The sequence below is a fragment of the Monocercomonoides exilis genome (genome assembly GCF_001643675.1).
Source record: "Monocercomonoides exilis strain PA203 chromosome Unknown scaffold35-1074681, whole genome shotgun sequence".
Lineage (NCBI taxonomy): Eukaryota > Preaxostyla > Oxymonadida > Polymastigidae > Monocercomonoides > Monocercomonoides exilis.
Genome location: NW_027150580.1, coordinates 298,783 through 316,512, shown reverse-complemented (window position 1 = coordinate 316,512; position 17,730 = coordinate 298,783). Strand labels below are relative to the sequence as shown.

The window sequence follows — 17,730 nt, the reverse complement described above, 5'->3', positions numbered from 1 at the left end:
ATAATTGTTGAAAACCTAACAAAAATTTATTCGCACTCTCACGAAATTTTGTGAAAATCAGTTTTCCACTTTTGAATCGGAAGTGATTTTGTGTTGCCATAATTTTTTTGTACGAAAGAAAAATTTTTGAAATTTTTAATCTTCTGACATAAATTTTAATAATTTCATATAATCATTATTCATATGAAAACATAAGATATTTTCATTTCGAATGCAAAAATTATTAATTTGAATGAAAAATTATTACAGATATCGCATAAAATACCGGACATCGCACAAAATACAGGACAAGATCGATATCTCAATTACCGCAAGAAGAAAAATTCTGACAAATTTCCTCAAAATATATCTCATCAATACAAACTCAATTGATACACGAGACTTTTAAAATAGCCTCATTTGTGCTCAGAAAAAATAAATATCGAAATCTCGGAGAAATTCAAAATCCTATTTCTCCGAAATTTCAAATAATTATTTTTTCTTTATTCAGTCTTCATGAAAATGGAAGTTTGATATGCCAAATGAGTTTGCGTTAATGAGATATATTTTGAGGAAATTTGTCAGAATTTTTCTTCTTGCGGTAATTGAGATATCGATCTTGTCCGGTATTTTGTGCGATGTCCGGTATTTTATGCGATATCTGTATTCAAAAAAATTTTTTGCACCGAAATTTTTGTATGAAAAAATATGATTTCAAAAATAATCACCCACTTCCTTTCATTTTGTTTATTGAAAATTTATTCAAAAAAATATGTTTTTTTTCTTAAAACAATTAATAATTGGGGCACAATTAATATCATTAGTTTTAAATATAATTTAAAGATATGCAATATATATTTTAACGAATGAATTCATATGTTAAAATCTAATGAAATAAAAAAAAATTAACCTAATTTTGCCACCCAACATTAAAAAATGAGAATTACTGTAGATTTTAATGACTGTTTCACAATCTTGTCATATGTTTTACTGGATTGAATCAAACGCCATTATTGTCACATGACATATTTGCTTGTATCAATTTTAGTTGGCTTTATTTTAGCTGACGATTCTGAATGCGATTCGGAAGATGGAAATGCCCCGCTTTGTGGTTTGCTTAATTTTGTTAAATGCTTCATACGCAACTATACGTTTATATTTTAAATGAAAGATGCTTTATGTTACGGTTTTGGCTATCCAGGGTTTGGTGGTTGTGGAATGGGATGCGGCATGATGGGTCCTTATGGAGGATATGGTTTTTATCCAGGATTTGGTGGATATGGAGGAATGGGGGGAATGGGCGGCTATGGAAATTATGGTGCAGGAGGTGGCTACGGTGGAGGAGGAGCAGGGGGATATGGAGGTTATGGCGGACTTGGATACGGAGGAGGAGGTGCTGGTGCATGTGGCGGTGCTCAAGGAGGTGGAACTTCATTTACCCAGACCACATCATACACGAGCGGTGGTGGAAGCAATTACGGGCAAGGAGGATTTGGAAGATATGGTGGTGGAGGATATGGAGGAAATGAAGGATTTGGAGGAGGAAGATATGGAGGTTATGGAGGTGCAGGTGGACTTGGAGGATATGGTGGCTATGGCGGAGGAATGGGAATGTGGTAATAAAGCGTTTCTTGTGCGAATTTTAATATTTTATCTCTACAGCCTCTCTTTTAATGGTAAGATGATGATAATTGATTGGCTTATCTCATTGTTCTAATATCATCGAAACAATTCCATTTTAGAATTAAACTATTTTTCTAATTCATTTTGCAATCATTTTAAAAATTTCAATTCATTCAATTATCTTTTTTTTGCCATAGGAAATTAAAAAATTATTAAAATATTAAACATTGAAAATACTCTCACCATTTATTTAAAAATCATAACCAAAAGGTAAAAATTGATATTTTTAATTATGAATTTGAGTTCACACAAGGAATATACAATTTATCAAAGTATTTCAAAATAATTTGTAACACATAAATCAATTATCATTTTTTGTTTATCTTTTTCAACTTATTTTAGGAGCATTCAGTTATTTGTCAACGTGCTATCATTTTAATAAAAATTATATGCGTATAATCAAACAAAAAAATGAATAACCCAAAATGCACCATAACAATTTTTAATCATCAATTTCAAAGCTGAACGTGTTTGCTTTTCCTATTTTCAAAAATAATAACAAAATTAAACATATTTCAAATTTAAAACATTTTCAAAGATAAAAAATGGCTGATTCAACAAAAAGTTTTCAAGATTTTTGTAAATTACTGAAAAAACTTGCAGTTGCACAGCCTCAAATTGTTCCTCTTTTAACAATGGCTCCTTTGAAAACTCTTAATATATTTAAAACATGGGAAGAATTTTCTTCAATATTAAAGCAAGATATTTCTTCAAACGAGTCTTTTAGTGTTTGTTTATTCAATAAAGGCATTTTCAACAAATTATAACCTTTTTTGTATTTTATTTGGAATAGAACTTATATTGCGAATTATGCGGAATAACCGCAAGAGACAAGTCAAAAAATTCTGCAGTCACGGAAGGATTTGCTTCGTTTTTGGAAACACATTGCTCATGTGAAGAGGAAAACATCGTTCGGCACTTAATTTTACCTTTACTGCAACATCTTGCACATCAATTTCCTTCCATTATGGTTTTTTTTAGCGCGTCATGCGTTTACAAGCCTTGGAATGCCAAATGCTTAACAAAAGAGCAATGGGAAACGGGAAAACAGCCTGAAACTTCACAAACTTTGCATTTTCCTTTTGTACCAATGCAGTACTTACCATTTCACATGTGCAAAAGCAATGGGAAAACATTAAGATTGACGTCCATTCCTATCCTTGGTAAATTTCCATCAGACGTTTTGAAAAAAGCTTCAGAATTTTCTGCTGAAAATCCACAAATACAAGTAATAGCAGACACATCTTTTACGTTTCCGCGAGCGTTGGGTGCTTCGTTTTTATCTCAGCTGTTCTTTGGCATGTATCCCGGGCGCATGTTCCTTTCGTTTGAGTCTCTGCCCTCGTTCAACATCATCAACTGGATGCAGCCGTCAAATCTCCCCATTTATGGAAGGCGGGCACAAAGTCCAGAAATGCTGCGCGAGAGAGGATGGAGAGAGTTCACAGCGAAGCAGCTCTTGGCGCGGTATAAGCAGGTGAAAGACACCTGTAAGAAGCAGCCGGAGTTCATAAAGGACGACTTTCTGTTCCTGGTGGAGGATGCATTGAAAGATGATGCGAAGAAGGAGAAGGGGAAGGAGAAGGAGGAGAAGGAGAAAAGAGGAGAAAGCCTTACTCCAGATGAAATAGAGGCTATTCTACCGTTTCACCCAAATGTTACTGTCCCTTCAAAGTGCAGTGTTTCAATTGGAGCTAAGTTTCGCTCGTTCTTCCATTTCTTTGCGCTTCTTCACAAAAGAATCACAGAATTGTCTCATCCAGCTGCTTTTGCTGCTGCTTCTGCTACTTCTTCGTCAACGCCTTCCTCTCTTTCTCCTTCTCCTTCTTCTACATCGCCAGAAATATCATCATCATCGTCTTCTTCCTCTTCTTCCTCTTCATCCTCTTCTCTCACACCAAACTTCGAGTCTCTCAAGCCTTCTCTGCTGTCTCGAGCGCTTCCAGGCAAAATCCGTGTAACGCGCCGCGCTCTCTTAGCGCCGCCGCAGTGGAAAAGGAGCCAAAAACGGCTGTGCCATGTGTGCATTGCTCCGACTGCGAAAGTGGAAGACTCGCCTCCGGAGTTCTTCAAGGCGGACTTTGCGAATAAGTTCCTCGGAGGAGGTGTTCTTCACCATGTGTGTTTTTTTTACTGAGAAAGAGAGAGAGAGAGAGAGAAAGGGAAAGAAAGAAAGAAAGAAAGAGATAGAGAGATAGAGAGATAGAGAGATAGAGAGATAGAGAGATAGAGAGATAGAGAGATAGAGAGATAGAGAGATAGAGAGATAGAGATAGAGATAGAGATAGAGATAGAAAGATAAAGATAAAGATAAAGAGAGAGAGAGAGAGAGAGAGAGAAAGAGGAAGAAATGATTGGTGGTTGAATGTTTAGTGTTTTGTACAATCCATTGAAGTGGACTATACTTCTATTTTGTGTCTGATATGATGAGCTTATTTTTTATATCTTTCAAATATTTATGGACGATTTATTTTTTCCGTTTTTCATTTTTTTTGTAATTATTTCATTATTTTTCACATTGATGAATTTTGAATCTTTCAATTCTTTATTCATAATCCGCCTTTTTCCTTCCTTCACCCAATTTAAAACACCACTCTCATTAGGGATGTGTGCAAGAGGAGATAATGTTTACGATTTCGCCAGAGCTGCTCATTCCAATGATGTTCTGTTCAGAAATGGAGCCTAACGAAGCTATTCTGATTGAAGGAGCAGAAAGAGTGTCAGATTATGAGGGCTATGGCTTTTCATTCAGATTTGCGGGAAATCATGAGAGCTCGCCAGAGGAAATGCAACTGTGTGATAAAGAGAGAGAAAGAGAAAGAGAAATTTCTTGAAAAGAAAATGAAGGTTGATTGTTTTTTTTCCCCATGAAATCGATTCATATTGTTAATTTATTAGTTTTTTCTTTAACTTTTTTGAATTTTGATTGGAGAGCATCTTTTTGTATTGATATTTATTGAATTTCAATTTCAATTATTTTTAATTTTTTTCTCTTTCTCATCAAACTAAACCTTTTTCTTCCCTTTTTTTCCCTCTTCTCGTCTATGCTCTTTTTATAGAGACAAAGATTCAATCCTCCCTCATCGTGTGATTGCAATGGATGCTGTGCATTTCCCTCATAATTTTATTGACGATGATATTGAGATTAACCAGTGGTCAAACAAATCAATCGTTAGGGAACTTAACAAAGTGTGCTTTTTTTGCTTGCTGCCTTTTTTTCAAATCATTTTTTCTGAACGTTCCAAAAAAAATTGCTTTTTTTCCCCCTTAATATTTTTGTTTATCCCCTCTTTTCTTCTTCCTTTTTAACTTCTCTCAACTGATAATTTCTTTCATGCATTAATTCTTCCTTTTTATCAACAAATATGTAAATATATTAATATTTCCATTCATTTTGAACCACCGCACATTTCCAAGGCCTTCACTGCATTTTCGTTTGCAGCTGACTCTCCTTCTCCCTTTGTAGCCACGGGCCATTGGGGCTGTGGGGCCTTCAACGGAGACAAAATACTGAAGTTCCTGATCCAATGGCTTGCAGCGTCTGAATGTGGAGTGGAGGAGATGAGGTACTCAGCGATGGGAGAAGAGAATTTTGTCGAGACAGTTGTCCGTCTGCTTACGAGGATTGTGCTTGAAAGAGGAGAGGATAAAGAAGAAGAAAAAGCAGAAGGAGAAAATGGAGAAGAAAAAGGAGGAGAAGAAAAAGGAGAAGGAAAAGAAAAATCAGTTAAAGATGCAGGAGATGAGCGTAATTCATTTTCGATGTTTGTTGACGGAGAAAAAGTGTTCCGCCGGAGGTCTGACTTGATGCATCCTTCTTCTTCAGCAAAGACATCTGCAGACTTTTCAAGCGCCCCTTCTCCAAATCCAGCGTTTGTGACTGTGGGCGAACTGTTTAATGCCATTTTGTCGTTTTGCACTCAGCACAAAGGCGAAATTAAGAATGGGAATGGGCTGGTAGAATATGTGTTGAAACATGTTTAGTAAAGATTTTTATTTTATTATATTTTATTTTTATTTTTCTGATATGAATAGATTGAAACTTAGAGAAAGTTTAAACAATAACATATTTATTCACGATAATATTGGCTTTTTGCTCTTCTGTTGATCAATCGTTTTGTTTGTTTTGTGTTTTTAATTTTCAAAAATTTCAGGTTCTACTTAAATTTTTATTTTTTCATTTCTTTTTTTAAAATGTGATATTCTTCAATAATATCTTGTATGCAAGGATTCATGATAGATTTTGTTTGTTATGTTTTTCTATTTCGTATTCCCTTTTTTGCTATTTTCTTCTTTTTAACAATTACGCTCGAAAAAAAAAATTCGTTGAAAAAATTTCATAAAAAATTGTAAATAAAATAAAACAAAGAAATGAATAAAACAACAGAAACGAGAATTTGTTCACTTTTAATTTTACATGAAATACGAATAAATTCAGTTTAAGATAGAAAAAAACATCAGAGGAATGTTAGAAGGATAGCTTGGATGTTCAGCAAGATATCTGTTGTGACGCTTTCTTGCAAGGTGATGCATCCTCATAACTCCGATAATATTGAAAACAACACCAATGAAAGTAAATGTCATCTAAAAAAAATCAAAAATATATATTAGGATGCTTCAAAGATTCATCAAAATTCCATACCATATTGAAGCCATACCACGCGAGAGCTTCAAATGCGTAATGAGGGCATACTGCTTTCAGGAAAAATCCTTCAGTTGGTATTGGATGAATATCTTGAGACAAACTATCTCGAAGAGTTGACAAATGATAATGACATCTGAATATTTGAATAAGTTGACAAAAAATAATCCGCACAAAAAATTTCAAGGAACATACGCAAAATTGCAATATTCGCCAAGGAACCACATTAGAATTCCCATAACTTGATACATAAAGCGAGGTGGAGTAAAATCATTATTACATATAACATAAGAAATTAAAAGCGAAAAAGACCAATAATACGCGCATCCTTTTAACAAATGTGATACATTCATTGTCTCTCTTGAATAAGAGTGAAGATAAAGAACTTCCAAAATTCGTTTCAAAAAGTGAATACACCAAATTATGAATGTAATGATTTGAGAGCTTGTATATGATTTTGAAACATATTTTGGATTGTAATATCTATAAATAAGCGTAGGATTAGCGAAAACTAAAAAATAGATGAGAATAGATCCTCCAAATTGAATTAATAATGATGTTTTTTTATCTATCTGCCTCCCTAAGTCTCTAATGTGTAGAGTCATTCCAGAACGAATTTTGCTCTGCTGCAGAGTTAATGAAGTTTCCTTTAGTTGAACACTTTTCTGACTGTCTGTTGAAATAAAATAAAACCTAATCCTGTCTTTTTCTATACTAAAACTGCTTGACACATGGGATGCAAGAGCCCTAACAGTTGATTGAGGATAAAAAGGAACAACTATGCGCTTGTTTTTATACATTACAAAAATATTTTCTTTTTCTTCATTTGTAGTCATTTGAAGAAAAAAAGAAAAATAAAAAATTATTGATAATATTTTATTTTGGGATTATGATCAATTTTTGATATTTTCTTAAAAATGTGATTAATCTTCGTTGTGCGCATATTAAAGAAAAAAGCATACATTTACAACAAGGAAAGATGAAACAATTTGTATTAGTGAAAAGAATAAACCTATGAAATTTCTTTCTTTTTCTTTTTCTTTTCTTTCTTTCTTTCTTTCTTTTTTTTGGGAGTATGTGCTTCTAACGAACGAAAATAAGCCAATGAATCACATGCAATTGAAATTATAAAGTTTTTTTGCTTAAATATAATGCAATTATATCTAAAAGCTGTCTTTACAAATTACACTTAATTTTCAAGATAAAAAAAAAGGAATAAAAAAGAAAAAAATCACTCCTTAATTTCTCCAGCAAATAAAATTTACATTCAACATAAAGATTCGATGATTCCTGCTATTTCAAATATAAAACCATTGTTTTTTTTCAATATAAAGCCGAATACGAGGAAATTCAACGAAATGTTTGGTGTATAATTCTGAATGGAAGATCAGAGAATTATGACGGTCAACCAAATTTCCAAGTAAAAATTCACATCCTTTGAAGGCTACAAGTGCATCATTTAAACCAACTTCTTCTCCATTCTTGAGAATAGTTAAATGATACTCTAACTTTCCCATTGCACCCGCGAGTTCAACATAAGCATTATAAGCTAAAACATTGGAAGCAGAATCCATCATCACATTTACAACCAACTCAATAAAATGAGGAGGTACTAAATATTCATCTCTAACAAGGTGTCTCTCACAACAAGGGAGAATGTTGGAGAATAACAAGTGGGAAGCACAAGAATACCAAGAATAGTTTCTAATTACAGTTGGAAGCAGCATTCCCTCATTCAGAAGTGCAACAGTTGCTTCTGTTGCTGTATTAAATCCTCTGCTCATCAAGAACTGGAAGCACAACATCGAATACATGTTGCACAATTCATTATTCAGTTTCATTCTCAGAGGATACAGTTTCACCAGGTGCTGCGACATGAATGCGCAGAGCTCTTTGTTCCTCTCTACGAATTTTAGCAGGCCTTGGAGCAGAAAGAAATAAGACCTCGTAACTGTGTGCGGCTGAGTGGCTGGATCGAAACTTTGGAGAAAGGAAAACAATGGCTCTGTCGCAAAGCCAAATGAATGAACATGAGAGAAACAATGATCAATCTTCTGATAATTTCTATGCTCTTTTTTTTCATCAATTAATACTACACGAAATCAAGGATTTCAAATTTTAAATTGTGGAAACATATTGGATAACAAATAATAAATTAATAAACAAAATGAAATATAACAATCAAAAAAAAATATTAAACAGAAATTTACATGCTGATTGCACTTTGGTAAAATATTTCATTTTTTCACCATCAAGAAAACAAATAGAAAATAATTATATTACGTACTCGTCAAAAATCATAAATCACAAAACATTTTCTTTTCTTTTTCAAAAAAAAAAAAATCAATCAAATCCATACCTTTGTCCATCATACAAGCAAATGCAGCAACATTCAGCACAAACAGCTCCATATCACCTTTTTCATTGGCACTTATGCAGTTGCTTATCCATGAATATATCACAGACTCGCTTCTTTCACACAAAACGTTGCAGTCAGTGCACAACATTTCTGCACATACACAATCGTGACTTTTTATATCTTCTTCAAAGAAACCAATATCAAATAGCATTTCAACGTTATCGTTTTTAATAGTTCGGTAGCGATAAAACAATCCATCATATAAGATTTCTCTGAGGATGTGGCAAACTGAATCAATTAGCACTTTTTTTCTTGCACTCGAGAGTAACGCCATTTTGGAGATGGCAGAAAACGAGAAAAGCTTCAATTTGCTCAAAAAAGAAGGCACCACTAAATAATCAATCAAGTCCCTATCATCAGCTGCAACATTGATCATCGCAGAAATCGCATTGATATTTTCGTAACATGCTGAAATATTCTCTGTAATCCCTCCCTTCAGCCAAGTCATTATCTTCCCCAAATAAGGTTCAGCCACTACAATCTCTCTGAGTCCAGGAATCGAATTCAGGAATTGCTTGAAAATGATATTGAACCCATCTACATGCGCCTTCTGCAGCCAATCCAAAATGTCAATCACAACACTGTCGCACTTCGCTTTCTCGCTCGGCACTGCTCTTGCCACAGCAATCACCAGTCCAACAACTTTTCTCTGTTCTGCCACATTTCCAGCCCCAATCTCCTCGCTCATATTCTTCGCGATATCGATCAATACACAGCAAGTCTTCGTTGTTATTCCCTTCACAGAGCGCAGAAGAAACAACCTCCGCACTTTCTTGTTCGCATTGTTACTCTTCTCTTTCTTTAGCAAGGCTATTGTCCCTTTCATGATCTCGTCAAATAGCCTGCCTTCCAAACTGCTTATCTCATTCTCCTTTTTCACGCCAACCCATTCAATGAACATGTGCAATCCTCTCTTCTGCACCACTTCTTTCCCCACTTCAGAACGATTGCTGCTCTTCAGCATTGCATTAATCACACCAAATGAGCAAAGCATAACATCATCATTAATGTTCTCCTTTGCCAATTCACTTGAGATCGCTTTCACTTCATTCTCCACACTGAAATGACTGACCTGCTTTGCATCTATTTTCATCATTTCCCCAATCAGAGATAACATCACTGAAAATGCCTTTCGTTGAATGCTCTTCTTCGTGCATTTCAGATTTTCATTTCTTTCACTTTTAACTTTCTGTTCTTCTTTTTCTGAACAGTTCACTTTTTCATCCCTTTCCTCATCTTTTGCATCTTCTTGATTGCCCTTCAATTCATTCTTCAGTTCGTCGAACAAATCAAATATTGCCTTTGTCAAGCCAACTTGTTCCATATTTGCCATTTGCTTGCCATCAAACTGCAACAATTCCTTCAAAACATCAGCAACTTCAATGATTAATTTCATTTCAGAAACACCTACCATGTTGCTTGATTCATTCTCCAGTGAGTTTGGCATTATGTCTGCCCCATCCATATCACTTGAAGGCAAACAACTTTGATCCTTTTGATTGTCTTTTGCAGGTCTAACGATTGGCTTTCCAGAAAGGATGTCATCACAGCAATTCTTGCAAAGATTCAAAAATCCATATTCATTCAAAAGCTTCATAAAACATGAAAGGCGCTTTTCACCAGACAGCGGATGATAAGTTGAAGAAGCGGATGACATTTGCAATTGAGATGAAGAAGATGCATTTGAAGGGGTCTCCAAAAGAATGATTACAGGAATGTTTGACCGCTCGTTGATTTTAACGCTTGTTTGCTGACTGTTCTGAAGAATAAGATTATCAGCAGCAGCAGAAGCAGAGGAAGAAGAATCAGACTGTAACAAGTGCTGTTTCGCTCCACATTCATCAGCATTTCGTTTTTTAAGAAGTTGAACAAGATTCTTCACCAATAACAAGCAATTTGTCATCACACAGGCATCTTCTTTCACATTCATTTCTTTCAATGCTTCAATAAATCCTCCAATCCAGACCGGCTCATCCTCATTTTGTTGAGCGGTTTCTAGTAAAAGTTCAGAGCATTGGCACAGAAACACAGCAAGATTAATTGTAGTTGAAACGAATCAGAAAAAAAAAAGATTGAACAAATTAAAAATACATAGCTTTTAAAAGACATTTGAAGAGAGATTTACAAACCTTGTGCCAGTACTGCTTTTTCAACAACTCCAACCATTCGTTCCTCAAAACTTCTGTTTTCGTTTCTTTTCAGCATCTTGTTAAACTGCTCCAACACATAACTGCCCTCATCTTTCTGTTTGATCCATTCCAGTGCTGAAAATAGAATCTCATTGCACATCTCCAGCGGCGACAGCAGAAAACTGTCTGCGCACAATCCAAAAGACATTGATGCACTCAACGAAGAGAGCGATGTCTCTGAAAAGGAACAGCTTGACTTGAATTCTGATGGAAGCAAAGGAGGAAATGGCAAAGAAGGCGAAACGGGTGGAGAGACCGTTGATTGAACTTGAGACGATGAAGGCAATGGTTGTGAATCAATTGAAGAAGACGAAAGGGAGAAGAGAGAATGGGAAGATGAAGCTGCTGCTGCTGATGATGACGAAGGTGATGAAGGAAAAAGAGAGAATACTGAAGATGATGACGAAAATGACGATGATAGCGAAGATGATGAAAATGAGGGTTGAGTATCTTTTTCATTTGTGATTTTCCTTTCATCCAACTTTTCTTTCGTTGAGTAAGCATCTTTCATCTCTGAATACTCCATTTCAGTTTTCTCGTTTTTTTCTTTCATATTTTCTGACTCTTTGATTTCTGTGTCTTTTTCTATGAATGCTCTGACAGCAGAAAATCCATTTGCCTCCACAAAAATCTGCAAAAGCCGCTTTTTCTCCTTTTGAAGCTCTTCAATCGTCTTCTTTCGATATTTGCTAAACGCACATTTCTTTCCTTTTCCTTCTTCGTCCGCCCTTTTGTCTTCCTCCATCCCACACTCAACATCATCATTTCTCTTTTCTTCATCAAACAGCCCGACAACAGCACTGCCACACAGAATTCTGTGAAGCGTCTGCAGTGCCCTCCCTTCCAATTCTTTGTCTGAACATTCAACACACTTCAAAAGCAGCTTAATGTGAAGAATTGTCACCATGCGCCCTTCATTCGCTGGGTCATCTGCTTCTTCTGGTTCAGTTTCTTCTTTGATTTCTGCTGCAACATCAGCTTTCATATCGTCTGCATTTGAGATTTCTTCTGCCCATTCAAATTTTTCATTCGGAACAGTCTTTTTCGCTTTCTGCGGAGGTGATAGAGGAGGTGAATGCCTTTTTGAGCAAGAAGAAGAAGTTGGAGGAGTCATTGGCGGAGTGAATGGAGATGCCAGTGGAGGTGATGCTGGCGGAGTCATTGGAGGGGTGACAGGAGGAGAAGGACCTTTCTTGTTCTTTGGCTTCGATAGCTTGCCTTTGTTCCTTTTTGGCTTTGAGACAACTTTATTTGACGGTGGAGGCGTTTGTGATTTGCCAATTGTTCTTTTATCCTTCACATCTTTTTCAAAATGTTCTGCAGCCCCGAAATCTTCATTTCGCATCTCAAATAGTTTCTCTTCCTGTTCTCTTTTCTTCACAATGGCCATCTCGTTTTTGCCTTGTAACTCTGCAATTCCATCAACCAGAGACAACAACACCTGCTTCAGACGAATCCTGCCACTCTCTTTTGACGAGCCATCCTTTTCAATTTCTTTCAAAAGCAATCCTCCCAATTCGCTCCCTATAATCATCTCTCTGCACACACCAGATTTCTCGCTCAGCATCACTTCCATCACAGATGACAGAGGCAGAGCATACTGCTCTGAAAGACCATTTTCCTCAATGAGCATAGCCATTCCTTCAACAATGTCGTTCCCTTTTCTACACAAAAACCGATCATTTCCATCAATCAGTTGATAAATAATATTTATTGCCCTTTTAATAATCTCATCATTGCCTGATAGTCTTCAAAAAGAATAATCGCAAAGTGATACCGAAAAAAAACATAAACGAATTAAAAAAATCACGAATAATTTACAAACCTACATATCCTTAAGCTTATAGATAACGCATAACTTAGAAATTCAAAAACTCCTTGATCATTTCCTTTTTGGATTGTATTTACTTTGGCAAATGAAAAAAGAAAAAAATTCAGAAAAAAGAAACTCATCGTTTAATGTCAAAACAAATAACTAACAAACATGCTAATTCAATGGTCTCTTCTGCTTTAACAAAAACTTCCACTGTTTGTCTTCCAAGTATCAGGTCATAACACTTTAACACTTTCACAAGACATTCCACTTCATTTGCCTCGCAAGCAACTTCAAAAAGCAAAGATGACATCTCCAAGCAAATGCGCTTATCTTCTGACCATTCGCCTGCCAGATATTCTAGTTTTTCAAATAAATCCTCTGCAGCAGCATTCCCTTCTTTAAGTTGTTCTATTATTGCATCACTCAAATTTAAAAAAAAATACGAGACATCATAAAGCAATAACTTTGAATGAAACGTTTTAAACCTCATCATATGTAACATTTTGATAGCCTCATCTGAATCTTTTAGAGACTTAAAATAGAAATAATAATATTCTCAAAAAGCAAATAAAATACAAGCCTAAACACACTTTAATCTTGTCATAAAAATCCTCATCAAAATTTATATTCATTACTGAGAAATTATCATGAATCGTTTTCAATTTAACCCGAAATCCAGAAATTAATTATCAAATGATTTATTCAATATTATTATGGTGTATATGATCAGAGATTATCTTTCTTTTTGTTTCTTCATTATAAACAAATAACAAAGCTTCCCGATGGTCAAAACAAAAATATAAAAAAAAATATACAACAGAATTTTCGAAACAGAGAATTATAAATGACATAATGTTTAAGAAACAAAATTCTCTTTTTACAAATGTTGGAAAAATCCACCAATTGCAATCCATTGACGAAAATCCATGGGAAATCTGTCCGGTACAACGAACGTATTTTCTCTATATTTTGGATCTTTCTTAGAATTTGAAGGAGATGCTGTTGATGATTGGCTGGCAACATCCAAATCCAGCGCACACAATCTTGGATCATTTGGCAAAACGATCTCTGTGATGCCACTTAACATGTCTTTGGTTATGTCATCGTAAGGATAGAACCCCATGATGCACCCACCTCTGAGAACGCAGGGAAGCCAAAAGCGATCATCTTCCCACATGGATTCAAATGGTATTTTGGAAACCGAAAACCACTCAGGCTTCATCTCTTCGCTTTCCACGATTTCTTCATCGTTGTCTGTTGTTGAGTAAATATGCACTTCAAAAAACCAAGAGGGCTTTAATGCACTTTTGAACTCAAACATTATTATCCCTCGCTTTTGGAGGTCTGTTTCTTTCTTTTTGATGCCCGACTCTTCAGCAAGTTCGCGAACTGCTGCTTGAACAATAGTTTCACCTGCTTGCAATTTGCCTTGAGCAAAATTATTGCACAGACCTTCGCATTCAAAAAATTCGAAACAAAGATTTTTGGTTCTCAAACCTCCAAATCCATTCCAAAATCCTTTTCCAAAGCCTCCCTTTTTCAACCCAAGCAACACTTGTGAGCAATCGTCTTTGAACACAAACGCCAGAGTTGCTACCAAAGGCTTTGAACTCCAAGACGCGAATTTTCAATTTACATCATTTTTTTCATAATTTTGTATTATAATTAAGATATGCCATTGAAAGATAGTTTAAACTCATTATTATTCGATTTGCACGAGAATATAACTGAGATTCAGAAAAGGCAACTTATTATTCTCTAATGGATATCTTCTAACAAACAATACTTCAGACATTGCTTTCTAAAAAAGACTCAATGATGCTGAATAATAAGACATTTTCCAGCAATTCAATTGATTATTCATTAACAATAATTCAAATAGGAAAACAAGTTCAATTAACTCCGAAACCGAAAGAATCAAATACCTTATCAGGGACTATCAGTGCAAAAACGTTGCATTTCAAACAACAGAAAGCATTAAGCGAAAAGGAAGAAATTGTTACATCAAAAAATCTGAATAAAGAGGATCTTCTTTCGAGATTGACTCATTTACAACTTTCACATGAGGGAAGATGCACTAAATGGTCTTATAGAGCTGGTCAAAACATATGGCGATGATCCGTTCTTTTTGACCAGTTCTATTTCGCGAATTATCGAAGAATCGATGCCAAAATTGTTTGACGAAGAACCAACAGTCAGGGATGCATTTAGCAAATTGATTCAAACAATCACACAAACATCGATTGTGCAGTCAAGAGTCTCTATGGAACAAGACAGATTCTCACCAGTGAAAACATCTCAGCGAAGCTTATTATCGCCTCATCTCCCTCTTCTTCGCACAGCACTTCTGACTGGCCTTTCCCACATTCGTCCAGCAGTGCGGCGTTTGTCATTGAACCTCCTATCCTTTTTCTTCCAGAGTTCAGTTCCATTTTTGGGCAAGATAACATTTGAGCAGCAGACAGAAAGCGGCTCTTCGACGAGACTGTTCAACACTCTCGCCTCATTCAGCCAGCATTTCGATGAGAATTCATTGCTCAGCAAAGACCTCACTCTATTCTTTAAGCGTTCATTGGATCCTTTTGATTCAGCCAAGCAGATTTCTCTTCTTCCAATCTCGAATACAAGAACGACAAAAATGTCTTTTTCATCTTCTCATTTCGATGTTCTTGTTGCTCTGATTGGTCTTCTTTCACCAGAGGTTGCTTCAAAACTTCTTTCCACAGTTGCTTTGACGTCATCTTCTTCCACTTCTTTTTCTTCTTCCTCATCCTCAACTTCATCATCATCATCAACGTCATTGCATCCGCTCTCTCGCCTATGTCCAACACTGCCCCAAGTGTGTGCTGTTCTCTCCAAAGGAAGCTGCTTCCCACCTCTGCCGCTGTCTCCGCTGTCTTCGCTCATCTCCTCCTTTTCTGGCCTGTCGTCAGCCAAGTCGTATCAGGGCGGGCGATCAGCTGCTGCCCGCGGGCTGGTCCCCTTTGCTCGCCGGGCAGCACGCACAACACTCCAAAACTCGTCTTTTCCGGCGTTTTCTTTGGGGTTGGGGGGAAGAGAAGCTAGAGATGCCTATGGAGGAGGAGGAGGAGGAGGCGGAGGCGGAAGAAGCATAGGAGGAGGAGGAGATAATTCTGGTGTGAGGAAAGGAGTGGGGCTCGACAGAAAAACAGAAAATGGAGAAAGAGAAGAAGAAGATGGAACAGCCGCTGAGACGGGATCGAAGGGGAAGATGAAACTGAAAGGGAAAAGGGAGATACGCCACATTGTGGACTCTGTTGTGCTGGGAAGAGGAAGAGTGGTGGGTTGTCTGGAGAAAGTGCTGCAGGATGAGAGGAAAGCAAATGAGAGAGAGCTGAACGGAGAGGAGTGGATGAAGAGAGAGACGATGAAGACAAGAAAGATGGAGGCAGAGGAAGAACACGAAGGTAAAAGGGAACGAAAGGGGAAGAAGGGAACAGAGGAGAAAGCAAAGGAGAAAACAAAGATTGAAGAAAAGGGCGAAAACAAAACGAAAGTTGAAGAAGAAGAAAACAAAGGAAGAAGAAACGAATTGATTGAAGTGTCGAGCGATGAAGAGGATGAGAAAGAGAGGAGCAAAAAGGAAGATAAAAAAGATGAACATTTGAAAGAGAAAGGAAAAAAGAAAGATAAATTTGAGAAAGTAAAATTGAACGAGGATGAAGCGATGTTTGTTGAATCGATTAAACAGAGCTGGGTTTTATTTGATCCGAATGCATCATTGTTTGCCTCATCATCAGCATAATCACCAATATGTTCGTCCTTTGCTCCTTCTGCGTCCACCACCACCACCACCACCTCCTCCTCCTCCTCCTCCAACATCCTGTTAGCCTCTCCTGTCTGCTCTTCTTCTCTCTCGCCGACGCTCCTCTTCCGCGTGACGCATCTGCTGCTGACGCTTTTTGAGGAGGCTGAGATGAAGCATGCGATGGACGACTCGTATTTGCTGCTGCAGAAGGCGGCAGAGATCGAAGAAGTGAGGAACAATAACAGCAGCAGCAGTGGAGGAAGAGGAAGAGGAACAGGCAGAGGAAGAGGGGCTAGTGGGAAGAGGAAGAATGTGAGGAAAGAGAAGAAAAGAGAAGAGAAGAGGAGAAATAGGAGGAAGATGAGGATGATTATGATAGAGAAGAAGAAGAAGAAGAAGACTGAAAGAATAGATTGCCTTTCATGAAATTTCTTCCACAAAAAATGAAGAAACGCATATTTAAATACATTGCCAGAACAATTCTACGTTTTGTGGATTTTTTTTACACTTTCGGATGTGAAAGGGCATTCAATATTTCCTTTTCCGTTTACAGTCCCAAAATGTACCAAATTCATTCTATCAAGGAACATCCTTTTACGAAGAGACAATTGCCTGCTGGACAAATCTGAAAGCAGAATAAAAGCAGATAAATCTTTGGGAAAAAGAATCAACAAATGATAAAAGAAAAAGAACAACTTTTTCTCTTTGAAATGGAATTTCTTTCTTTGATTGAAAATTTAAATTTTGTTACTCGCACTCGCCGATGTGTCGTTGAAATTTGGAGTTGAATTGAAGAACTATTCCCGCAAGCCTTCGGAGCTCGGATCAATTCCATTCAATCATCTAACTTTTACTTCCATGCCTCCAGCAACCTTCGATTTCTATCAATTATGAAAAACATTCAAAGCAAAATATTTGGAAATACCATTTAATGCTCCGCACAATACGAAAGATGTGATTTGAAAAGCCATCAAGTTCAGATTTTCAAGATGCCCATAAAAGCAAAGATCAGAGAATTTTTTCCATGTTGCTAGCTTATTATTCAATCCAGTTAAACGCGGATTATCTGTTAAAAAAATTCCTCAATCAATGTTGACTACAAACACATCTTCATCTCTGACTATTCCTGAATTTATTGGCCTGATTTTTAAAGAATTGGAAAATTATTAAAAAATGGCCCTAATATGAATCATTAACTAACATCTTTATTCTTGATGCTCCCTGATCAGGAAG

At 36.4% G+C, this 17,730-nt stretch overlaps 6 protein-coding genes across 6 annotated transcripts; 3 read left to right on the top strand and 3 right to left on the bottom strand.

Moving 5' to 3' along the window:
* Positions 1-985: 985 nt before the first annotated feature.
* MONOS_10693 (uncharacterized protein) lies at positions 986-1,836 on the top strand. Its single transcript, XM_067863164.1, has 2 exons — positions 986-1,090; positions 1,151-1,836. The coding sequence occupies exons 1-2, from the start codon at positions 1,000-1,002 to the stop codon at positions 1,597-1,599; spliced, it is 540 nt and encodes a 179-aa protein (XP_067723885.1). The 5' UTR covers positions 986-999; the 3' UTR covers positions 1,600-1,836.
* A 461-nt stretch (positions 1,837-2,297) lies between these two features.
* MONOS_10692 (putative poly glycohydrolase) lies at positions 2,298-5,995 on the top strand (the record flags this gene model as incomplete). The annotated part of the gene is made up of 5 exons (XM_067863163.1): positions 2,298-2,390; positions 2,456-3,781; positions 4,266-4,456; positions 4,722-4,851; positions 5,080-5,995. The coding sequence occupies 5 exons, from the start codon at positions 2,298-2,300 to the stop codon at positions 5,644-5,646; spliced, it is 2,307 nt and encodes a 768-aa protein (XP_067723884.1). The 3' UTR covers positions 5,647-5,995.
* On the bottom strand, positions 5,989-7,187 carry MONOS_10691 (putative 3-oxo-5-alpha-steroid 4-dehydrogenase). The gene is made up of 3 exons (XM_067863162.1): positions 6,500-7,187; positions 6,305-6,440; positions 5,989-6,246 (listed from the first exon to the last, which is right to left on the bottom strand). The coding sequence occupies exons 1-3, from the start codon at positions 7,138-7,140 to the stop codon at positions 6,097-6,099; spliced, it is 927 nt and encodes a 308-aa protein (XP_067723883.1). The 5' UTR covers positions 7,141-7,187; the 3' UTR covers positions 5,989-6,096.
* Positions 7,188-7,461: 274 nt separating this feature from the next.
* On the bottom strand, positions 7,462-13,038 carry MONOS_10690 (uncharacterized protein; the record flags this gene model as incomplete). Its single annotated transcript, XM_067863161.1, has 5 exons — positions 7,462-8,396; positions 8,664-10,718; positions 10,853-12,660; positions 12,738-12,819; positions 12,897-13,038. 5 exons carry the CDS (start codon positions 13,036-13,038, stop codon positions 7,603-7,605), a joined length of 4,881 nt encoding a protein of 1,626 aa, XP_067723882.1. The 3' UTR covers positions 7,462-7,602.
* Positions 13,039-13,605: 567 nt separating this feature from the next.
* On the bottom strand, positions 13,606-14,523 carry MONOS_10689 (putative 7,8-dihydro-8-oxoguanine triphosphatase-like protein; the record flags this gene model as incomplete). The annotated part of the gene is made up of 3 exons (XM_067863159.1): positions 13,606-14,156; positions 14,226-14,331; positions 14,515-14,523. 3 exons carry the CDS (start codon positions 14,521-14,523, stop codon positions 13,606-13,608), a joined length of 666 nt encoding a protein of 221 aa, XP_067723881.1.
* Positions 14,524-14,790: 267 nt separating this feature from the next.
* Positions 14,791-16,494, top strand: MONOS_10688 (uncharacterized protein; the record flags this gene model as incomplete). The annotated part of the gene is made up of 1 exon (XM_067863158.1): positions 14,791-16,494. One exon carries the CDS (start codon positions 14,791-14,793, stop codon positions 16,492-16,494), a length of 1,704 nt encoding a protein of 567 aa, XP_067723880.1.
* Positions 16,495-17,730: the final 1,236 nt, after the last annotated feature.

Coding starts and splice junctions, on each gene's coding strand:
- MONOS_10693 (XM_067863164.1), top strand. CDS start 1,000: ATGACATATTTGCTTGTATCAATTTTAGTTGGCTTTATTTTAGCTGAC. Junction 1,091..1,150: donor TGGAAATGCCCCGCTTTGTG/GTTTGCTTAATT, acceptor TTTAAATGAAAG/ATGCTTTATGTTACGGTTTT.
- MONOS_10691 (XM_067863162.1), bottom strand. CDS start 7,140: ATGACTACAAATGAAGAAAAAGAAAATATTTTTGTAATGTATAAAAAC. Junction 6,441..6,499: donor GGCGAATATTGCAATTTTGC/GTATGTTCCTTG, acceptor TCAAATATTCAG/ATGTCATTATCATTTGTCAA. Junction 6,247..6,304: donor CGTGGTATGGCTTCAATATG/GTATGGAATTTT, acceptor GATTTTTTTTAG/ATGACATTTACTTTCATTGG.